We start from the raw sequence: 25,573 nt of genomic DNA, 5'->3' as shown, positions 1-25,573 counted from the left end.
AACATGGCTGACGTTCAGAACCAGGAGCCGACCCATTTAACACCTGCTCCTCATTGTTACACATGGAGTCATTATAAAATGAGTTCACTGCCAAATATAAAATGCAACCATGATAAAAAAAACATTTTTATTGAATTAGATTTAAAATTTGATCCATTTCAGTAACTTCATGAATAACTGATCAATTATTGAACTGATTTACCCAAGAAGATGTTTTCATGCCATTAATTCTGTTAATGATGAGGACTTTCTGCTATTCTATTTTCTGTTATTTAGTTGATATAAAACTGTTGCTACGATGCGGATGCTGCACCAGTCTGTTGTGGTGGAGAGAGCAGAACCGATTTTTCTGGGTCAGTCTATGTTCCTACCTTCACCTGCGGTCATGAGATCTGGATCATGACTGGTTGAACAGTTGGAGGGACTATGTGTCCCTGCTGGTCCTGGAGCTCCTCAGGAGGAGCTGGAGGAGGTGTCTGGGGAGAAGGACGTCTAGCAGGCTCTGCTGAGCCTGCGGCACATTGTTTTATTTCTAGTAATTCAGGACAATGGGTCAGATATTATTATTGAAAGACATGAATGAGAAGATGGTTGGACAGATGGAGAGGACTGAACGAACACCATCCCAACCAGCCTCCAGGTGAGTGAGATGCTTTCCCAGTAATAAACCCTGGATCATCGGTGATTGGAAGGAACTTCTAAACCAGAAGAGAAGAACCTTCAAGAGGGAAGACAGGGAAATACTGAGGAAAACACTGTCTGTCCCTAGAAGACAGGTTAAGAGGAAACTGGAGAGACTGAATAAGGCACCATATACCAGGTCCAGGTGGTCCATATGGTCCAGATGGTCCAGCTAGTCCAGATGGTCCAGGTGGTCCAGATGGTCCAGCTAGTCCAGATGGTCCAGGTGGTCCAGATGGTCCATGTGGTCCCGATGGTCCAGGTGGTCCCGATGGTCCAGATTGTTCAGGTGGTCCATATAGTCCAGATAATCCATGTGGTCCCAATGGTCCAGATTGTTCAGGTGGTCCATATGGTCCGGATGGTCCAGGTGGTCCCGATGGTCCAGATTGTTCAGGTGGTCCATATGGTCCGGATGGTCCAGGTGGTCCCGATGGTCCAGATTGTTCAGGTGGTCCATATGGTCCAGATAATCCATGTGGTCCCAATGGTCCAGATTGTTCAGGTGGTTCTAGTTAATTATTCTCCAGTTTCTTCTGCAGCTTTGCTCCTCTTCACTTCCCTATGAGTTCAAAGGTGAGTCACGGTGAGTCACAGTGAGTCACAGTGAGTCACGGTGAGTCATAGTGAGTCACGGCGAGTCACGGTGAGTCATAGTGAGTCACGGCGAGTCACGGTGAGTCACGGTGAGACATAGTGAGTCACAGTGAGTCCCGGTGAGTCATAGTGAGTCACAGTGAGTCACGGTGAGTCATAGTGAGTCACGGTGAGTCATAGTGAGTCATGGCGAGTCACGGTGAGTCACAGTGAGTCACGCTGAGTCATAGTGAGTCATAGTGAGTCATGGTGAGTCACGGTGAGTCATAGTTAGTCACGGCGAGTCACGGTGAGTCATAGTGAGTCACGGTGAGTCACGATGAGTCATAGTGAGTCACGGCGAGTCACGGTGAGTCATAGTGAGTCACGGCGAGTCACGGTGAGTCATAGTGAGTCATGGTGAGTCATAGTGAGTCATAGTGAGTCACAGTGAGTCACGGTGAGTCATAGTGAGTCACGGTGAGTCACGGTGAGTCATAGTGAGTCACGGTGAGTCCCGGTGAGTCCTGTACGATGGATACGAGTCGGTGGACTCTGGGTCCATGTTAAGGCTGCTGGTGGCAGCAGACGAAGCTCTGCCTGATGCAGTCTGTCGGAAAAGTTCTCCCTGAATAAAGTTTGGTTGAAAAGCTGCAGGATGTTCTGGAAAAGGGTTGAAGAACTGATTTTTTGTTTGTCTGTTTGCAGCCGACAGCCAAGCTGGAAGCGACACCAAACTGACTGTGGAGGACTTGTTCAGAGCTGAGTTCCAGGTTCACGACCCGGAGGCCAAGTGGATCAACGGTGAGTTCTTCTGCCACGATGTGAAGTCAGGACGTGGTTCTGAGCTACGCTCCTCAATCTCTGAAAGATCCAGAGTAAAGTGCTTCCTGCCAGTCGCCGCTCTCTGCTGATCACATGTTTGCTCCAAATGCTCCTCGACTTCTTCCTGACATCAGTGACAACATGTTGAGATCTGAGTGATGCTTTATGGGTTTCAAAGAGGAGAGCGAGAGCAGCATCAGATCAGACGTCTCCCATCCTGCATCTCATGCAAACGCAGACGTTCAGGTTTATTCTGCTCTGCTGTTCGCCGTTGCATTGATTCCTGACTTACCAGAAACAGGCTTGATGTTGTAAATAAACAGCCTCCGCTGCAGTGGGAGTAAATCAGTTTATAGGAAGGCTGAGGAGCAGAGCTCTGATGGACGGTGCACCTCCTTTATTTGTCTGTGCTTCTCCTCCAGCTGCCAGTTAACTTCGTGGATCTCGGTTTGTGGGCGGGGGGGGGGGGAGCATCTCATTTCAGAGCTGACCTGAGGGGAGACGCTGCCTGCATCGCTGCTGCGCAGTCAGGCGGTCAGAGAGGCGGCTTTATGGGGTGGATGGATGGATGGATGGTGAAAATAGACCATAGACAAACGGGAGAAGATAAGAGAGAGACGGGAGAAAGGGAAGATGGATGACTTGGATTTAGAGCAAAAATTTGTTTCTTTTTCTGCCGTAAACCAAAAGCTTTGCAGGTTTTCTTTCTGCAGGATATTTTTCTGTCAGTCGGTTCGTCATGTAATCCTCTGAATAATGAAGAGCAGCCAGGATGGAGGAACACATTCAGACATCCATGTATTCATTTATTCTCTGGGTTTAGATGTTTATTAAATATAAAGATGTCTGGATGCAGTAATATAGCAAATATCTGCTAGACCATCAGAGTCAAGCCGTAAAACAGGATTTTTTCATGAAGACACAGAGGGTCTGAATTCATGGGCTGCGTCCTCCAAGGACCCGGTCTACCTGGACCAGATCCTTCCAGGTCTGTAAAAATAAGGAGACCGGAACAGTAATGGCTGTTAATTCAAACAGGTCAAGCCTTCTGCGACCTTAACTGCGGGACGCTCTGTTGCTTAGCAACCATGACAGTTAACACAAAAAGCAGGAAGAGAATGAAAACCGAACTTTAAGTAAAGTGAAGAAAGATTGATGAGAATCCAGAGTGGAATAAAGGTTCCAACCACCGGGAGCAGGAACCAATCAAATCAAATGTAATGATAGAAACCTTAGTCAGTTAAATAACCTGCTGCTGTCATTCTGCACATCTCTGATGTTGCTGCTATTTTCAAATTACTGGGAAAATGGTTATTAATTCTCCAGTTTTATATTCTTAAAACACAGTATTTTATTGTTTATCTATTAGCTTTTCATTATAATGATGAACTCCTTCGGGTTCTTCATGCATCTGCAGGCTGGTTCTGAATCCTGATTGGTTCCAGTGACTGCAGCAGGCAGGGCGCTGCTGCTGGGTCTGGTACTGGCTGCCCTGACCCACTCCGGGTCAGAACCCACAGTGGATCAGAGCCGCTGCAGATCTGCTTCCTGTCAGTGACGTCACGCTGCCTGATTGGCTGAACGTTGCACATGATGTAAAACATTGTGGTTGCCCAGACAACACTTTCAGCTGCTTTAGATCGACGATGAAATGGAAAATATTAGCAAATATCGGGATAATATGATGAGACTAAAGAAGAGATTTGATCCTTAGGAATTGTGTGGGATACAGTTCGTCAGAGTGGAGTTGCCATATGATGATGTCATAAGAAGGGGCGGGACCCCGAGCAGATCAGGTACCTCCAGCGTGTCGTTAACCTGGGAGTCTAAGCCGATCAGCTCCATGAAGCTGCGTTCAACAAATACTCTTCGCTCCCTGTCGGTCATGTGACTCCGCCTCCCGCACAGTGCCTGCGCCATCTTTGTTTCTCGCCCCCAAACAAATCCCATGGTGCTTTTCAAGGAGAGCCTTACTTATCAAGGTGCATTGTTGGAAATTTCAAGTATTTTTTTACCCAGTAGACACTCATATAAAATGGTGAACCACGGACGCTCAGACCAGTTTCTCCTTTTCTATCTGGAGGCCGTTAATGTCGGTGTTGTTGCCACCTACTGTTAAAGCAGAGGTATTACAACAACAACTTGGACCAAGATTCAGTTTTTTGGGGGGATTTTATATAGTTCTGCTGCTAATGAGGACAGAAAGCTTTAAGCCTCCTGAAGGGAAGGAATCTTTATGCTGCATGTTTCTGAATCCAGCTGCTGGTCTGCGATGCGCCTCAGTCTTTACTGTCCTTGTTCAGGTTTAGACTGGAGGCATGTCTGCGCGGCGGCCTGGTGTCAGCGAGCGGAGGGGTTGTTTGAGGAAAAAAACGAAGAGATATTCACAAAGAGAGGCTGTAAGCAGCAGCGTGTTTCACCCTAAAGCTGTGGGCTTGTACTAAGAAGAATCTAACAGTTTATTTACAAGGCAGGACGTCTCAGGAATCACTAAGCAGCAGCTGAGCAGCGCCTGCTGCAGCAGATCTGTGAGGCGTAGCAGCCAGCAAGGTGTGCTCCCTTTGAATATCATTTAAAATGTGATTAGGCTGCAGTCATCCGCTCCCACATCAAAGGGACGCCATGAGCAGAATAATGAGAACAAACCGTCACTAAAGCGACAGGCCGACATCAACATGAGGAGAAACATGGCGCCTGCTGCACGCCGTGGGTTCTACCGGGTCCGTTCGCCGCTCCAGCTTAGAACCAGAAAGCAGAACCAGTGATGGAGGGTCTCCTTCACCGGAGGAGGTGCTGACTCACTGGTTGCTATGGTGATCTACTTCAGCAGGGGAGGGGGGCACAGAAATAGTTACGGAGCAGAAAGTTCAGGTAACACGCAGGAACGTTTGATCTTATTGTAGATTAACTGTAAAACCTGAATAAATCAGTTTGTCCGTTTTAAGGCTGAGGGAAGTTTTCCCAAACAGGAAGTACCTGAAGGGGAAGCGGTATGACCATATATGGAGGGGGCGTGTCACTGGGATCCACAGGGATGAAGAACCTCAAACTGGTTCTTTTCTGAGCAGCAGAAGATGCTGCTGATGGAAACGGCTTGGTGACTCGGGGGCCACACAGCCCCCCCCCCGGGACCGCAGCATCATCGCTGCACTGATGGAACCCTCACACGCACACCATCATCATCTTCATCAACATCATCATCACCATCATCATCATCATCATCATCACCATCATCATCATCACCATCATCATCATCATCATCATCATCACCATCATCTTCATCATCATCACCATCATCATCATCATCTGCATCATTATCATCATCACCATCATCATCAACATCATCATCACCATCATCATCATCATCATCATCATCATCATCACCATCATCATCATCATCATCATCATCATCATCACCATCATCATCTTCATCATCATCACCATCATCATCATCATCTGCATCATTATCATCATCACCATCATCATCTTCATCAACATCATCATCACCATCATCATCATCATCATCACCATCATCATCATCATCATCATCATCACCATCATCATCATCACCATCATCATCATCACCATCATCATCATCACCATCATCATCTTCATCATCATCACCATCATCATCATCATCTGCATCATTATCATCATCACCATCATCATCATCACCATCATCATCAACATCATCATCTTCATCAACATCATCATCACCATCATCATCATCATCATCACCATCATCATCATCACCATCATCATCTTCATCATCATCACCATCATCATCATCATCTGCATCATTATCATCATCACCATCATCATCATCATCACCATCATCATCATCACCATCATCATCATCATCATCATCACCATCATCTTCATCATCATCAACATCATCATCATCATCATCATCTGCATCATTATCATCATCTCCTCATAATTCATAAACCCATCATATCATCCCAAATCATCATCTCATCACATCATCTTCATCATCATCACCATCATCATCTTCATCCCATTAATCATCATCCCCCCATCATCAAACAACATCATCTCACCACACCCTTTTTTTATCAATATCATCTTCATCATCATCACCACCCTCATCTTTTCTCATCATCTTTTCATCACCATCATAAATCTTCATATCTCACCATCATCTTTCTCACGCACATTATCATCATCAACCCCCACCCATCTTCATAAACTTCCTTCCATCTCATCTAAATCATCATCATCCCTCATTTCCTCATCCACCATCTTTTAAATCTCCCATCTTTAAATCATCATCCCCCATCACCCTCAAATCTCTCCCATAACATCCATCATCACCTCACATCTCATATCACATCATCTTCTTCATAAATCATCACCATCATCATTCATCTGCTCATTATCATCATCACCATCACATCTTCTAAACACATCATCCCCTCATCATCATCTCTCCCATCATCATCATCATCATCATCATCACCATTCATCATCATCACATAATCACCCTTTTAATCATCATCCCATCATCATCATCATCTCATATTACTCATCACCATCATCATCATCCCCCACCACATCTCACATATCATCTCATCAAATCATCTCACATCATCAATCTTTCTACCATCTCATCTCAACATATCATCTTCACCATCTCACCATCATAATTATCCCCCAATCATTAAATCATCAACCATCATCATCATCATCACCATCATCATATCACCTCATCATCATCATCCCCATCATCTTCATCATCATCCCCAATCATCATATCACCCAAATCTCATCATTATCATCTTCCCATCATCATCATCATCACCTTTCACATCATCACCATATCATCATCATCATCATACCATCATCTTCATCATCATCACCACCCTCATCATCATCCATCATTATCATATCACCATCATCATCCATCAATCACCATCATACATCATCATCATCATCATCATCATCATCACCTCATCTCATCACCACATATCACATCATCATCATCACATCACCATCATCAAAATCAATCATCACCTCACATCTTCATCATCATCACCATCATCATCATCATCTGATCTTTTCATAAACCCCATCTCATCTTCATCAAATCTCATCACCACATCATCACATCATCACATCATCACCATATCATCTCATCATCACCTCACCTTCACTTTCCACATACATCATACCATCATCATCCACCATCTTTCACTTATCATCATCACCTTTCTCACATCATCTCACCATCCACACATCTTCACAAATCAATACCACATCTCATCAATCCCCATCTCTCATACCTCATCTTTTTATCATCTCACCATCATCATCATCACCATCATTTTTACATTACCATATCTCCCATATCATCAACATCATCACTCTTTAAACATCATCATCCCTCATCATCACCATCATCATCTTCTTTCATCACCTTTCTCAATCACCATCATCTTTTCCAATCATCTCACCTCATCATCTCACTCATCTTTTTATCCATACCTCATAAACACTCACAAATCATTAAACATTCTTCTTTTTCATCAACATATCTCACCATCATCATCCATCACCATCTCATCATCACCTTTAAACATATCTCCTACCCATCTTTCTCATAAACCCCCTATCATCTCTTTGCAATTTTAAAATTTCACCCCAAATATAAAACATCCTTCACCATATATATCATACCATCTCACATCAAATATAATCATAAAACCCATCATCTTATCTCATCACTATTCATATCTTCTTTTTCATTTTCTCATCTCCCTCACTCTTCATAACTCACTCCCTCATCTCCATTTTCCCCATTTATTCACCCCCACCATCATCTCCATATATCTCACCATTTCATCCCACATCATCACCATATCACTTCATCATCTACCATCACATCATCTTTGCACATTATCATACACCACATCATCATCATCACCATAAACTCACATATCATCTCTAAAACATCATCATCCCTCTCACATCACCCATCACCATCATCATCTCACCACATTCTTCATATATCACCATCATCATAAATTGAAAATTTATCATCAACCCCATTCATCACCTCATACAACATATCATCTTCATCCCACCATCCCCATCATCTATCCCCATATCATCATCCCCCACATCATCTTCATCATCATCACCATCACATTCATCTGCATCTTATCTCATCACCCATCTCACATCCCCATCATCTCAACATCATCATCTTCACAACTCATCATCACCAACTTCATCACTGCATCATTTTTCACACCACACACACACCACTTCATCAACTCATCATCCCCCTATCATATCTCCCAAATCATCACATCACATCATCACATCATCATAAACCCATCACCCCTCACCCACTCATACCTTTCCATCCATCCTCCCATCATCACCCATAATCACCAAACATCATCATCCCCATCATCATCTTCTTCAATCCCCATCACATCATCATCTGCATCATTACATCATCACCATCTCATCACTCACCACATACATCATCTGCACATTATCACATCCCCTCATCATCCTCACCATCATCATATCATCACCATCAACATCTTGATCATTATCATCATCAAATCATCCATCATCTCATCATCACCATCATCACATCTTTTTATCATTATCTCTCCCCAAATCACATCACATCATCATTTCTCATCACCATACATCTTCATCATCTCATTTATCATCCCATCAAAACTTCACATCACCATCATCACCATCATCATATTTTATCACATCACCATCATCATCATCATCACCATCATCATCTTCATCATCATCATCATCACCATCATCATCACCATCATCATCATCATCTGCATCATTATCATCATCACCATCATCATCATCATCATCATCTTCATCAACATCATCATCATCATCTTTATCATCAACATCATCTTCCTCAACATCATCACCATCATCATCATCATCTTCATCTTTATCATCAACATCATCTTCCTCAACATCATCATCATCTTGATCATCATCATCATCATCATCATCATCATCATCTTCTTCTTCATCTGGCTGATGTTGCTGCCTGTTTCCAGGCTGATGTTGTAGCCTGTTTCCAGGCTGATGAAACTGCCTGTTTCCAGGCTGATGTTGCTGCCTGTTTCCAGGCTGATGAAACTGCCTGTTTCCAGGCTGATGTTGCTGCCTGTTTCCAGGCTGATGTTGCTGCCTGTTTCCAGGCTGATGAAACTGCCTGTTTCCAGGCTGATGTTGCTGCCTGTTTCCAGGCTGATGTTGCTGCCTGTTTCCAGGCTGATGTTGCTGCCTGTTTCCAGGCTGATGAAACTGCCTGTTTCCAGGCTGATGTTGCTGCCTGTTTCCAGGCTGATGAAGCTGCCTGTTTCCAGGCTGATGTTGCTGCCTGTTTCCAGGCTGATGTTGCTGCCTGTTTCCAGGCTGATGTTGCTGCCTGTTTCCTGGCTGATGTTGCTGCCTGTTTCCCGGCTGATGTTGCTGCCTGTTTCCCGGCTGATGTTGCTGCCTGTTTCCAGGCTGATGTTGCTGCCTGTTTCCAGGCTGATGTTGCTGCCTGTTTCTAGGCTGATGTTGCTGCCTGTTTCCAGGCTGATGTTGCTGCCTGTTTCCAGGCTGATGTTGCTGCCTGTTTCCAGGCTGATGTTGCTGCCTGTTTCCAGGCTGATGTTGCTGCCTGTTTCCAGGCTGATGTTGCTGCCTGTTTCCAGGCTGATGTTGCTGCCTGTTTCCAGGCTGATGTTGCTGCCTGTTTCCAGGCTGATGTTGCTGCCTGTTTCCAGGCTGATGTTGCTGCCTGTTTCCAGGCTGATGTTGCTGCCTGTTTCCAGGCTGATGTTGCTGCCTGTTTCCAGGCTGATGTTGCTGCCTGTTTCCAGGCTGATGTTGCTGCCTGTTTCCAGGCTGATGTTGCTGCCTGTTTCCTGGCTGATGTTGCTGCCTGTTTCCAGGCTGATGTTGCTGCCTGTTTCCAGGCTGATGTTGGTGCCTGTTTCTAGGCTGATGTTGCTGCCTGTTTCCAGGCTGATGTTGCTGCCTGTTTCCAGGCTGATGTTGCTGCCTGTTTCCCGGCTGATGTTGCTGCCTGTTTCCAGGCTGATGTTGCTGCCTGTTTCCAGGCTGATGTTGCTGCCTGTTTCCCGGCTGATGTTGCTGCCTGTTTCCAGGCTGATGTTGCTGCCTGTTTCCAGGCTGATGTTGCTGCCTGTTTCCAGGCTGATGTTGCTGCCTGTTTCCAGGCTGATGTTGCTGCCTGTTTCCCGGCTGATGCTGCATTCTGGGCTGTGATGAAGGACCTTAGTAACAGGATGTTCCTGTCGGAGCCTCAGAGGAGCAGCAGGTTACAGGAACAGCTGCTGACTGCAGCAGCCTGAGGATCCCAGAGGAAATGAGCGCGGCTGCTTTCCTGCACAGAACCAGAGGATTTAGTTCTGAGTTTTATTTAGTGTAAAAAGTTTAGAGCAGCTGGATAAATTAGTCTGGATTGGTCAAACAGGAGCTGCTAAAGATGCAGCAGAGAGATGATTTTAACACGACCGCCTGTTTCCATCTGAGAGCCATAAAAGGTTTATATTTACAGCTCATCACTGGGAACACAAGAGCTGAACATGAAAGAAAATAATAATACAGAGACAGAAAGGAAACAGAAATAACTACAGAGAATAAAATGTTATAACTGGAATAAGACGGTTAGAATAAAGTTAAAATGATTGATAAAAAATATATAGATCCAATAAAGCAGCTCTGAACTGATCGGTGGGTCCACCCAATCCCAAAGGGTCCCAACACGTCCTGCTCTGAGTCAGATTACCTGTCTGATGATCACAGCGTGCTGCTAATCTGCTGCTAATCTGCTGCTAATCTGCTGCTAATCTGCTGCTAATCTGCTGCTAATCTGCTGCTAATCTGCTGCTAATCTGCAGCTGATCTGATCAGAGGTTCTGCTTCCATCTAATCGATCGCAGAACGCTGCTGGATCCAAAGCAGCAGGACCGAGGCCCGGCTTGATGGTTGTCAATACTACTTGTATTAAACACGATTTTCTTCTTTGTCCTGGTCTGATGTCAGTGAGGCTGTTTCTCCAATAGGAACTAAGCCCTGCCCATCCCTGAGGGGAGTGGCGGCCTACTGGTTAGGGCACTGTGCTTTGGTTACAGAGGTTGTGAGTTTGAGCCCCACTCCACAGACTGCCACTCTGCTCCCAGGGGGAGGGGTTAAATGCAGAGAGGGAATTTCGTTGCTCTGTACAGTGGAATGAGAATAAAGTTGAATTCTATTATATTACGCATTTTTCACATTGAGAGAAAAATCCTGCGTCAACAAAAAAGACAATTTTGAGAGAGAGAAGAAAACAGTTTCGAGAGAGAAATAAAGAAAATGTTTTCACTCTGATTGTAAAGAAACAATATATGAAAGTAAAATATAGTTTTTTTAGAAACTAAACAACTTCTCCACAGACGCATGGCCCCCACACAGCAGAGCGCCCTCCTCTGGACAAGACTCTGAACTACATCTACTCCTTCTTTGGAGGACCAGAATGTTCACATTGTGGACAAAGAAGACAGGTGGTTATAGAGGAAGGAAGCATCTATGTTAAGAAGGAAAATCCAACCTTAAACAGAGGGGGGGCGGGTCTTTAGCATCCCCGCTTTCCTCCTCTAAATAAAAAATGGATGACGGAGGAGACTCATCCATGACCTCCGACACTAAACTCTCCTCCTCTTGCATGTTTCCGCTGTCCATAGCGTTCCTTGACAGCGTCGTTTCTAAGTCACCAATTTAGTGCTACTTGGTCCCAATGGAATTTCCCATTGGGAACCTGCTAGCACTAAGTTGCTAACTGGTTAGCAAGATGCTTCCCACAAACTGGACACAACCAAACTAGCTTGTGAACCTTCCACCACAACAATCCCGCCCCCTTGATAATCGACCAATCACATTCACTTTATTCACTCGTGTAAAGTCGGGCACCAATCAGGAGAATTCGGAAATGCAACGGTTGAAACAGCCGCTTCCCTATGACTTTAACGACCCCCCTTTCAGAGACATAGACAGGTATGGGGCATTGCAGGCTAACAAAGAAGCCAAACGACCCCCATTCCAAAGGGGGGGACCCGTTCATCCGTTTCTATTTGCATGTTTTCTAAACTAAAACCAGGCTTTGTTGGGCTGCTGGATAAAACCTGGAACTAAACGCTATTTCTGACATTTTGGATTGAAAAATCTTCCTGGATGGAAGAGAAACGTCTTCAATCTTGGAAACAAAGTCCAGAGTTATTTATGTTATTTATGTATTAATGTGAAACTGTATACTCTTTTTTTTTACTTTACTTTAAATATTTCCCCCTTTTCAGATTGTTTTTCTTCCTGAATTTAATAAAAACACAAACATAACTCCATAGAACCCCCCCCCCCCCCCCTTCAAATCAGACAAAATTGGTTACTAACATTTGTGATGGTTAAACCACTATCCTTTTTTTTCTAGGTTAAAATTAAATTATTCATATTCATAGATTAGCAACTTATAATGAACAGATGTTCCTTTGATGACCTCTACAAACTTTTATTAATATCATTAAAGGATTGCAGTATAAATGAAATATTTTGATATAAAAAATTATAAAATGTTTTAAAATATATTTTAAATATTAAAAATACGTATATATATATATATATATATATATATATATATATATATATTTTAAAATGCATATTTTACTGCTAAACTATGAATATCAATAATTTAATTTAATGTGGAACAAAAGGATAGCGGCACAAACGTTTAACAGCATTTTTGTCTGATTTGAAGGTGCGGGGGGGGGGGGGGGCCTCCCTCAGGTCTCCATAGATCAGTCAGATCAAAGAGAAATCAGCTGAATAATCTCACTGATTTAAAGCTTCCTGGTCAAACTCATGTTTAAACAACCAGAGCAACACAGCAGGTTTGCTGGCTGTATTTATATTAGGCTGTTGCCTAGCAACCCTAAATAAGCCGCGTGTCATTAGTTTTCTATCAGGTCTCAGGGCCGCTGGTCCTCAGCAGTTTTCCACCAGGGCAGCGTGTTCCTGCATCACAGCAGCAGATTACATCCATCGGGATCATCAGCCGCTTTCTTCTCGTCGTCTTCAGACAGGAAATAAAAGCTTTTAACGCGTCATTGGGAGGAGATCTGGAGGTCGGAGCTGGAAGCTGCCAGACGCTGAAGCACAGATGGTGTTTTCCAGCAGAGGTCCTGCCCTGCAGCAGCTGCTGCTTTATTTACTCTCAGCATCTGCAGAAGCAAATAGCAGCGATCCGTCTATAAGCAGCTGTCTCTGAGCTGCAGCTCAGAGACAGCAGGCCGCACTCAGCCATCACAGCCCTACTAACCCGACCGGACCGGACCGGACCGGACCAGCCACCCAGTCAGGACTGCATCCTGGTCTGCAGCTTGGCCTCCATGCTGCTTCCTGTGGTTCTCAGCTCCTTCCTGCAGGAACAATGATGGGGGTTCTGCAGCTCAAAGCCCAGGAAACCTTCCAGCCTGGTTCTGATAAATGGATCCAGAAGGAACCGGACTGTAACCAGCAGAACCAGTTTGAACAAGTCATGCCTTCTGAACCTTTCAGATTCCTTTCTGCCAGAGTTTAAAAAAGAACCGGATCAGTTCTGGATTCCCTCTGATCCCGTCTGGATCCGTATGATGACCAGAGGCTCTAATATATTCCTACTCAACATTATTAGGAAGTTAGTTTCAGATTGGATCCTTACAGGGTCTCCATTCTGGGCTCTTTCTGGCAGGAATCGGACCGCTCTCCTTAGCAGAACCGGCCGAGTTCAGTTCCTTCGGTTAGTTTTCCGGACCGGATCCATCTTTTTAGAACAGAGGTTCCTGAAGCGGCTCTTTCCACAGAAACCAGCTGTGGTCTGTGGTCTCTGTAGCTCTGCTTTGAGATGAACTTAAAACATCAGGAAACGGTTCTTCCATTTACTTAGTGGAGAACATAGTACCTCTGGTGGCCCTCAGCATGATGCTGCCTCTACCATGCCTCACAGCTCAGAGGACTTTCTTAAACCAGGTTCACAGCATGATTTCAAAATTGTCTGGTGATCTACAAACTTATCTTAACTCTAACCCTGACTAACCATTTATTAAAAGCTGCCAATTTAGTTAAAAACCAGAGTTTTCTCTTTCATTCAGAGAACCTTTCTATAACATCCTGCACACTATGCTTCTTTTTCTATGTCTGCTTCTGTCTCCTTGAACCCCAGTGGGCCTCAGCAGATGGCCGCTCACACTGAGCCTGGTTCTGCTGGAGGTTTCTTCCTGTTCAAAGGGAGTTTTTCCTCTCCACTGTCGCTACAAGCATGCTTAGTGTGAGGGATTGCTGAAGAGTCAATGAGTCGATGCAATCAGCTGGTTTTCCTTAGATAGAAAACTGACTGGATGATCTGGTTGAATCATCTCTATGAAGTGACCAAAGATGACAGGATGTGAATTGGAGCTATAGAAATAAACTGAATAGAATTGAACATAAAGGGAGAAAAACTTTTACGTAAAAGTTGCCCGTTGTTTTATTTTAACAGTTAATTGTTCCTGCTGTTGGAAATAATAACCAAATAAACAAAGATATATTTTCCTACCATTTGTGTTCATGAAGGTCAGAGAAGTTCTGCTCCTCCATCCAACGGGCCAATCAGGAGAGCTGGAGGATTTTATCAGAGTTTCTCTAAGGGCGGCATGCACTGTGGGGTGGAGCTGTAGATATTTAACACATAGAAACCATGAGGAGATCCGTCCCACCAATCAGAGTCCATCAGTCTTTGGTCCAACCTTGAGCAGAAAGTCAGAACCTGTGTAGTTTTACTAGAACCAGCAGGAGCCTCCTCTCTGGACCTCCTTCTGCCTGCTCCTTCAGACCTCTGCTCTCTGTGGGTTCTGCTGAGTTAGCTCCTGCTGTTGGATGTTAGTAGACCTGGACCTGATGCTGAAGGTCCTCAGAACCTCCCCGTCTTCGCCAGCATCATGTTTCTGCAGCTCTAAGAGCTTCAGCATCTCAGTCCCTGACTGCTGAATGATCATAGATCAGTAACATGTAGAATAGAAAGGCATGATAGAGCTTTGATCACTGCTGCTGATCCAAATACTAGATCAGGTTTTTATTAAAGTCCCAGACCTCAGCGGGACCCAGAGGGTCTAGAACTGGCTCAGTCTGATGACCCGCTCCATCCCTGTCAGCCCGGCTCCGCCTCCAGGAAGAACCTTCTAGTCCACAGCCTGGTCACAGAGATTTTCTGACAGCAAGAAGAGCAGAGATTAGAACCAGCAACCTTTCCTTCAGATCTGCTGTTTACTGTGAGCCAGAGGAGAACATTAAGGAGGTCATTAGCTTACGCCTCGGTTCTCTGTTTGATTCCTTTGCTGCAGGAAGCAGGCTGTCACCACGCCGCTCCGGGGCTCGGCAGCCATGTTTTAGTTGGTTAGGTCTCTAATTTCCGCCGCCTGCAGCCTGAGGAGCTGCAGGCGGCGCTTGGCGTGAGCGGCTGCCATTTTTTAAGCTGCACAGAGAAAAAAAGGTGCAACGTTTCATTATTCATGGAGCTACAGACGTGGAGCAGTACTTATACATTAGAACCGGGTCGTTTTTAGCTCAGAATGGTCCATTATTTAAAGAGACAAGTGCAGAGAGGCAGAGTCATGTTTTAAACATCACTGCAGCCAGATTCTTTTATCAGCTCGAAGTTTTCATTTCTGGGAGGAACCGAGCTGAAGCTCTGCAGGACATCCAGTCCCTTTAAAATGACCCAAACGGTTCTGTTCTGGATACAAACGCTGGGATCCACTGGGCTGGTCTCTGCTAAACGTCCCGATGAAGCAGAAATGAACTGAACCAACGTTCCTAAGGTTAAACATCAGCAGAGGAACCAGAACCAGAACTTTATTGAATCACTGGACCCATCGGCAGGAGGTGTGTTCCAGAACCTGGCCAATCTCTGGATCAGCACCAACAGGGGACAAAGACCCAATGGACACTATAGACAAAGAGACACCACGGACCCAGGGACACTATAGACACATAGACACCATAGACCCAGAGACACTTTAGACCACGGGACACTTTAGACCCAGAGACACTATAGACCAAGGGACACTATAGATCCAGGGACACTATAGATCCAGGGACACTATAGATCCAGAGACACTATAGACCCAGAGACACTATAGACCAAGGGACACTATAGATCCAGGGACACTATAGACCCAGAGACACTATAGACCCCGAGACACTATAGACCCAGAGACACTATAGACCCAGAGACACCATAGATCCAGAGACACTATAGACCCAGAGACACTATAGACCAAGGGACACTATAGATCCAGAGACACTATAGACCCTGAGATACTATAGACCCAGAGACACTATAGATCCAGGGACACTATAGACCCAGAGACACTATAGACCCAGAGACACTACAGACCAAGGGACACTATAGATCCAGAGACACTATAGACCCTGAGATACTATAGACCCAGAGACACTATAGATCCAGGGACACTATAGACCCAGAGACACTATAGACCCAGAGACACTATAGACCAAGGGACACTATAGATCCAGAGACACTATAGACCCCGAGACACTATAGACCAAGGGACACTATAGATCCAGAGACACTATAGACCCAGAGACACCATAGATCCAGAGACACTATAGACCCCGAGACACTATAGACCCAGAGACACTATAGACCAAGGGACACTATAAACCAAGGGACACTATAGACCAAGGGACACTATAGACTCAGAGACACTATAGACAAAGAGACACTATAGACCCAGAGACACTATAGACCCAGAGACACCATAGACCCAGAGATACCATAGACCCAGAGACACTATAGACCAAGAGACACCATAGATACCCAGATATGACATGGATCCAGGGACCGACCTGCTCCTGCTTTCCTGTCATAGACCAATGCAAACGTTTTCTCGCTCAGTTTGTTAACTTTACCAAAGTTCTTTCCGCTCAGCTCCGCCCCGCTGAGAACTGTGTCCTTTGTCCAGATTTGTTGGAACATTTTCCCAGAAGCTTCAGTCGATCCACTTCGGCCAAGTCGCTGCCTTTCTTTGCCCAGAAGCACATGGCACATCAAAGGACCAAATATAAACCTGATTGAAACCAAATCCTGGATGACTGGCATGAAATCACACCGTAGAACCCAAAGGATGTTCTACTGGGACCGCCGCGGTGGGTCCAGAAGAAGGTTGGCGAAACTAAAAGCAGAAAGAGGAAAACATTTTGCTAATTAAAGTTTTCATGAACCAGAAAGTTCCAAGTCGACAGATGATCTCCCAAAGAGGTGGGAGTCCAAAGAGCGACCATGAAAGGATTAGCAGAGGATCTGATGAAGAAGTCTGGCAGCCAGAGATCTCTGCGGCGTTGGACCTGATTTCTACCTTGGCTTCCTTTCAGTGGGACGATTGAAACCATTAAGGTCCCATCTCTAAGCCGTCTGGACGTCCTCCCAACTTCTGAGTTTGGCTAATTGGTGTCTGAGCTGCAGGCGCTGAAAATGGCTTTAATTGAGCTTCATAAACCCGACACTGATCCATTTCACCCAATCAGCTAAAAACATTTATTCCCATTGTTTTAAAACATGCTTGGAGATTCATCTCTGAGTTATTGTTCTGGTTCTGATGGGCCTGATCCTTCCTGCCTGTCAGGAGATCCGGATTTCCTGGTTCCTTCCATCTGGTCTTCCTGGATGTAGTGTTGGATCCCTGTTTGGTTTTAGGGACATTTCTGTTCCTTCTAGAACAAAAATCAGACGTTTATCTTCAACAAGAAACGGAAAAACGCTCAAACGCTCAAAGTTCAATCTCTGAAAAGGCTCTTTGCTCGATGAGAAGATGGATGGACGGACGGACGGATGGATAGATGGATGATGGATGATGGGTGGTTGGATGGATGGATTTCTTTCTCAGCTTATCCTCCAGGATCAAACACCAGTCTCTCCCTCCCTTCAGCTGTTTCTTAGTCTGACCTCTGCCATTAGCTGCTGTTTTGTTGTGTCTGCTGGATAAAGTTTCTTCTTCTTCTTCTTCTCTCCAGATTCTGAGGTCATCTACAGGAACAGCGACGGCCACGTCATCAAGTTCAACATCATCACCAATGAGACTGACATAATCGTGACAAACACTACCTTTGTAAGTTAAAACACCTCCACTGCTCAACTGCAGAAATATGCTTCGTCTCTTTAGCTACAGTTACCAGCTTTAACTTCCCATTTTGGAACCAGAACATCGCATATACTGTCGGATCCTGTAGAAGATCCAGGCGTAACGACTTAGTGGACTATAGTGATTAAAGCCACGATGCACGTCCAACTCTGATGGGTCCAAAGCAGAAATGTTTCAGAGCCGCCCAGTCAAAGTCCGGACATAACCGGTTTGGCTAGATTTAAGAAAGTCTAAAGAGTGATGACCAGTTCTGAGGGACTTTGGACCCCCTGGATTTATTTCTGGGGTTTCCGAGTTTCTGGTTCTGACTTCACAGCAAACAACAGTTCGTCTCTCTCCTGATGTACCAATCATCTCTGAGAGGGAGCAGAACCGGAACCAGAACCAGGTGCCCAAACACACACTTTAGGGTTAGAACTCCTGTTGTCAGCTGGTGGTGGCAGGACGCATTATTATACAGAACCTACAGGGGTTCCATAGAACCTCAGAGGCCCAGGGTCCTCCAGAACCTCTGAGGCCCAGGGTTCTCCAGAACCTCCAAAGCCCAGGGTTCTACAGAACCTCCAGGGCACAGGGTTCTCCAGAACCTCAGAGGCCCAGGGTTCTCCAGAACCTCCAAAGCCCAGGGTTCTCCAGAACCTCCAGGGCCCAGGGTTCTCCAGAACCTTAGAGGCCCAGGGGATCTCCAGAACCTCAGAGGCCCAGAGTTCTCCAGAATCTCCAGGGCCCAGGGGTTCTCCAGAACCTCAGAGGCCCAGGGTTCTCCAGAACCTCCAAAGCCCAGGGTTCTCCAGAACCTCCAGGGCCCAGGGTTCTCCAGAACCTCAGAGGCCCAGGGTTCTCCAGAACCTCAGAGGCCCAGGGTTCTCCAGAACCTCCAAAGCCCAGGGTTCTCCAGAACCTCCAGGGCCCAGGGTTCTCCAGAACCTCAGAGGCCCAGGGGATCTCCAGAACCTCAGAGGCCCAGGGTTCTCCAGAATCTCCAGGGCCCAGGGGATCTCCAGAACCTCAGAGGCCCAGAGTTCTCCAGAATCTCCAGAGCCCAGGGGTTCTCCAGAACCTCTCCACCGGACTCTTCCTTTAGCTTCAGTTGAAGCTTTAACTGCCAGCTACAGGTGACAGAACTTCAAGCAGAACATCTTGGACCCGTTATTCATCGTGTAGAACCCTGCAGTAAGCTTCAGCTCGGTGGTCAGCTCAGGGTTTCCTGCAGAGGTGGACCATCAGAACCGACCATCCCTCTCCTGGTTGGTTCCATCGTCTAATGACTGAATCCTCTTGTTCTCCTCCAGGTGAACTTCAACGTGGAGAAGTACTCCGTGTCTCCTGACCTGAAGTACGTTCTGTTTGCCTACGATGTGAAGCAGGTGAGCGACAGCAGCAGGTTAATTAACTGACTAAGGTAGAAACTGAGCAGAATCAGCCTGAATGGAAGAACTGGTTGAGGTTGTTGGGAACAGTGGTGGTTCTCGAGTCTAGTTATTGTAGTTAATTGATTTCAATAAATTAATTAGAGGATTAACCATCAGCTTAAAAATAAAATGACCTTTAATTGGAGTATCTCTAAATCAGGCCATTGGTTGAAAGAAGCTCCTTCAGCCATTATTCAGCACTTCCTCTTGACCACTAGGGACATTGACTTTACAGAAGCCAGCTGGATCCAGCTGGATCCGGATCAGGACCAGGTCTAAGAGGTGGAGATCAGAACCTGCAGCTGGGGAAAGGTCCGCTCATAGTTGAACATGAAGATCCGCCGGATCAGTTTAGGAACACAGTTTCTGGAGATGTTTCTGTTGAAGTCTCAGATTCTGATTGTTCTGAATAGTGGAGCTCCACAGGGTTCTGTTCTGGGCCCTCATGTGTTTATGGAGCTTATCCAGCTTAGAAGAGAAACAATAAGGGGCCGGTGTTCTGGATTGGTGGGTCCCCTGGACTCCTGATAGCTCATTTAACGTTCCTCTGAACATTCAGAGAAGAATGAGAGAGAGAAAAGGAAATGGGTTAGAGTCAAGTACTGGTTATCCTCCCACAGCAGCGTGTTGCAGTTAGCTTGTCGCAGGTATGACACAGATATTTTAGATTTATGCCTAATATTGAAGCGTGCTCTGCGCTATGTTAGTCCACACCACTACGCCATAGGGCCAATCAGGAACTAGCTAGGATTGTGGGTGTCCGTGTGTCGGTTTGATGAGCTTGTTCGCCGTCTACAACCCCTAATCCAGCGCCGGACGACACACAGTTCACCCGTGAGTGTTCCCCAAAGACTGGCCGTGGCGCTGCGTGTTTTGGCTTCGGGTGCAAACCAACAGACCGTCGCACAGAGCTACAAACTAGCGACCCAGACCCAATTGGGTTCTTTGATGTGTTTGTGATACTGATGTCTTCAATGCATTTGTTGATGTAGGCTGACAGTCATGGCATACTCATCTATATTGATGTTGTTGTCATAAGTTGCTGGAACTTTGAACATGTTCCATTCAGTGCATTCAAAGCAGTCCTGGGGTTTCTCCATGGCCCCCTCAGACCAGACTCTGACTTCATTAACTGTTGGTTTAACCCTGATTAGCTGGGACCTGTATGCAGGAATTAGCATGACAGAAAAGTGATCTGATGACTTGAGGTGGGGGCGGGGAGCTGCTCTAAATGCATCTTTATTTTTAGAGTAACATGAGACCAGCAAGTCACATTGATCCTCAGCAGTACCAGATCCAGACCCAATCAGCAGCGTACCATCAGAGCAGAGGATGCAGGGATATGCTAACGCTAATCAGAGCCTGAGCTGTGGAGGGATTAGTGCCTTGGCCATTAATCACAGCTCATCTCCATATTCTGGTCTCATGCAGCCCAGAGACACTTTCATTCCACCATCAAGGTTTTTCTGAGATCTGTGTTGCTTGTTTTATTCAAACCAAATGAAACAAACTGTTGCTGCCGGAAAAGTATTTATGCACATTGAGTTTCTGACAGAAAAATAGAATCAGGCTTTTCATTAAAATGTAGAATCAGAGACTCTCCTGGACTGAAAAAATAAGTAAATAGGACAGTCAGTTTTTATTTATACGAGAACCCGATTAATAAAAAAATCTATATTTTTTTAATCATATTTTATGTAGAAATAGAGCAAATTTATTCCATTATTAGCTGAACTAGAGGGCCCTTTTGATCCCAAAAGGAAAAATACAAAAACCTGGAGACCCCCTTAAAACAAAATAACTTCACTAAACAAATTATTTAATTCATAATTTAAAAAAAACAGAAGGTGATTAGATTTTTTTGAAGGACATTTAATTGTTTGTTGCATGTAATGGTATATATTGTATTGGGATGGTATAAAAGAAATTTAAAATAACTAAGTTATTTAATCATATAGATTAGCATTTATGCATTTGATGATATAGTTTAACCCTTTATGTACTCAGAGATCACAATGATTGTGAGAAATACTCCATTTATTATTGGAGATGGAATCAGAATTAACTCTTGATTAGTTAGTAAAGCATCAAAAACGCCTTAACGTGGAAAAGGACTCACATATTTCACATTTTACATCAATTTAGTGTCATGATTAAAAAAAAAAAAGACTAATTTAACTGAGCCTACATGTAATTCATCTGTGGTCCTTGAGGGGGCGCTTGCAGCTAAGATCGGTTCTCTTCTGTAGCCTCCTGCTGAAAGGTCCTGTCCTGAAGAAGCGTCCCTCTGTCTGCTGGATCCTCAGAAGGAATTAAATGTCTAGTCCCACAGCTGTCGCCATGACAACTGTCCACAGGCCGTCAGGACTGGCAGCTCGTTCAGACATTTAGCTCCTTTAAATGTCTCCTCTTGGTCTCTGGCTTTAACATCTCCATCTCTGTTCCTGCAGGTCTACCGTCACTCCTACATGGCCTCCTACAGCATCTACAACATCCACACACGGTGAGAGATGATCTACAGGATGATGGAGGGTAGACTCACCTGAGTCGCTAAGTAGTTGTTAATGGCCACTAGAGGGGGCTGCTGCTGCTGTTGGTGAGACGTATCGTGTTCACTTCCTGTTTGGACTACTGAGCAGTGCTGTAGCTGTTCAGACGATCTCCGTCTGAATTAAATAATTTTTTCTGTGATATCTCAGTAACTAACTGACCAGAACTACTTTAAAACATAGCACCTTCTGCTGCACTTTCCTACTGAGCACTTGTCAGTTTCACACGGTTTCATTTCTGATAGTAAGGAGTAGCTAGCCTAGGCTAGCGCTAGCTTAGCATTGCTATGGCTTCTCTCTCTCCCTCCCTTGACTCTCTTCCAACTCTTCCTTTTTCCTCTCCTCTCTCCTGCTCTCTGTGTCAGATGTTCAGTTATTCCTCTGCCTCCTTTAGTGATAATGTGTAATAAGTGTAGTATTTTTGTAGCTTTGGAGGCGAGGGTGTCAGAGTTAGAATCCAGGCTTCAGGCTGTTGAACATCCAGGCGTTAAAGTAGGCCCCCCACGTAGCTGTCCTCCAGCTGGTTCTTCTGCTGCTCACAGAAACTCTGCTTCCTTTTCTGGGTTTGAACTGATGAGAAACAGGAAGTCAGATTTTAACTCCAGGCCCAGAGCAGGTTCTGAGCTTGGAACTTGTCAAGCAGTAGGCGGTCCACTCAGGGATGATAGATCTTCCAGATTCGGGCTCAGAATCTAGAACCACAGGTTTCAGTTGTGGATGAGATTCATCCTGAGATGCTGAAGGTTCTGGAGATGGTGCCGTGTTTGTTCCAGACGGAGAGGCTGATGGGTTTCACACATCCTTCGTGTGCTGGAGTGTTTGGACCGGGCAGCTGGTTCTGTTTCTAAAGCTGAGTAAAGAAGAAGCTAAAGTCCCAAAACACACAACCATGAGTGGTTCTGCAAAAACCTGTTGAACGTTGATGAAGATCAGCTTAGATGATTTCTATAAATCCTAGACGGACGTTAGATCCTGAAACCCGTCCTGCTGCCGTCATCTCTGGCCCACCAGAACTCCTTCTGTTCTGTCTTCTCCTCAGGGAGGTGTGGGAGCTGGATCCTCCAGAGGTGGTGAATTCAGTCCTGCAGTTTGCTGCCTGGGGAGTCACAGGCCAACAGCTGGTAAGGTCCCAACCACGGCTCTGCCTTAAGAACCAGCTGGACCACTTCCTGTGGGAAACCTGCTCCTTCACCTCAACGCTTTATATGAAATATTGTTTATCATTAAACCTTCATAGGGCCCTCAGTGAAATACTTTAAAAATCGGAATTTACAGCCGATAGTTTTATTGGAATCCAGGCAGAGACCTTATTACCTTTGGAACATTAAAAAATATGGATATTTTGATGGTAGAAATTAATGTCAATGTAATAAGAAGAAACGCCATCTTGCCCGAATATATTAAGAAAAATAACTAAAGTGCTAATTGGTCAAAGACCAAAATAAGGTGTAGAGCCATAGCAGGTATGCAGGTGATCAAAAACTCACTTTAATGCTGCTAATAGGTGTCACACATTTATCTAATATATATAATTGACTAATTTACATCTGAAAATGGGATGTTTGGATTTTATTAGCCGCTGGATTTTAAAGCTAACACTTTTTAGCCACCAGCTGCTTCTGACCTTTTATTATATCATGTATAGGGCTGAAATTATTTATCTGTTTCATTTATTTAATTTGATTAAATCATTAATATTGATTAATTGCTTATTGAAATAGTCCACTAATTAGATAAATATATTGAATTGTTACAATAGCACTTTTACCCTAAAAACAAAACTACAAATATAATCCATAATCATTTATAAGCATAATTGTTCAATTCAAGATAAAATTACTGTTATATTTCAAATTACATGTATATGTAGCTACATTTATGTAATTTTTTTTCCATTTGCAATTTATTTAACATAAGAATACATTTTTTTTCTATAAATAATTATATACTTAAAGCATCTAATTTTAGATCATTTGAATCATCAAAAAAATGGACATATTGTTTGATTAATGAAATAATCAATGAATGAGGCTCCAGTCCTGTTTAATCTTCTCATTTAGAAACACAGAGGTTGGGTTTAGGCTCTGCTGCTGCGTCGATACAGTAAATTAGACTGTTATCACTGGGGTATCGATATAAGCTGGTATTTTTCATTAGCTACAGATTAACGCCGTGTTTAATGACTTCAGTGGACATAAAAAGTGCTGACTCGTGCATCAGGCTGTCTATTGAAACAGCTGATGTAGAAGCTAATACATCTTGTAGGGTTTGGTCTGCAGCTCATCCATCATCAGGGCTGCAGGATGGAACGTCTGCCAGCTTCCTGCTACAGAAACAACCGTTAGTTTAGCTGAACGGGCCTTAGCAGGTGACCATGGTGTCATCATGGTGTCATCATGGTGTCATCATGGTGTCATCATGGTGTCATCATGGTGTCATCATGGTTCCATCATGGTGTCATCATGGTGTCATCATGGTTCCATCATGGTGTCATCATGGTTCCATCATGGTGTCATCATGGTGTCATCATGGTGTCATCATGGTGTCATCATGGTTCCATCATGGTGTCATCATGGTGTCATCATGGTGTCATCATGGTGTCATCATGGTTCCATCATGGTTCCATCATGGTGTCATCATGGTTCCATCATGGTTCCATCATGGTTCCATCATGGTTCCATCATGGTGTCATCATGGTTCCATCATGGTTCCATCATGGTGTCATCATGGTGTCATCATGGTGTCATCATGGTGTCATCATGGTTCCATCATGGTGTCATCATGGTTCCATCATGGTGTCATCATGGTGTCATCATGGTTCCATCATGGTGTCATCATGGTTCCATCATGGTGTCATCATGGTGTCATCATGGTGTCATCATGGTGTCATCATGGTTCCATCATGGTGTCATCATGGTGTCATCATGGTGTCATCATGGTGTCATCATGGTTCCATCATGGTTCCATCATGGTGTCATCATGGTTCCATCATGGTTCCATCATGGTTCCATCATGGTTTCATCATGGTGTCATCATGGTGCCATCATGGTGTCATCATGGTGCCATCATGGTTCCATCATGGTGTCATCATGGTGTCATCATGGTTCCATCATGGTGTCATCATGGTTCCATCATGGTGTCATCATGGTGTCATCATGGTGTCATCATGGTGCCATCATGGTGTCATCATGGTGTCATCATGGTTTCATCATGGTGTCATCATGGTGCCATCATGGTGTCATCATGGTTCCATCATGGTTCCATCATGGTGTCATCATGGTTCCATCAT

General features: G+C 44.6%; 1 protein-coding gene across 2 annotated transcripts in view; it reads left to right on the top strand.

Annotated features, from left to right (window-relative positions):
* The window catches only part of LOC119772724 (inactive dipeptidyl peptidase 10-like), a 137,009-nt gene that overhangs the window by 89,124 nt on the left and 22,312 nt on the right, over positions 1-25,573 (top strand). For both annotated transcript variants that reach the window (XM_038269276.1, XM_038269277.1), the window contains exons 3-7: positions 1,966-2,061; positions 18,196-18,290; positions 19,616-19,690; positions 22,186-22,238; positions 23,324-23,405. In XM_038269276.1, coding sequence (XP_038125204.1) covers positions 1,966-2,061; positions 18,196-18,290; positions 19,616-19,690; positions 22,186-22,238; positions 23,324-23,405 — 401 coding nt within the window. The remainder of the gene's footprint in view (positions 1-1,965; positions 2,062-18,195; positions 18,291-19,615; positions 19,691-22,185; positions 22,239-23,323; positions 23,406-25,573) is intronic.

Source organism: Cyprinodon tularosa, unplaced genomic scaffold, assembly GCF_016077235.1.
Source record: "Cyprinodon tularosa strain WSP-4 unplaced genomic scaffold, ASM1607723v1 ctg727, whole genome shotgun sequence".
NCBI lineage: Eukaryota > Metazoa > Chordata > Actinopteri > Cyprinodontiformes > Cyprinodontidae > Cyprinodon > Cyprinodon tularosa.
This window is presented reverse-complemented; position numbering and strand designations above follow the sequence as displayed.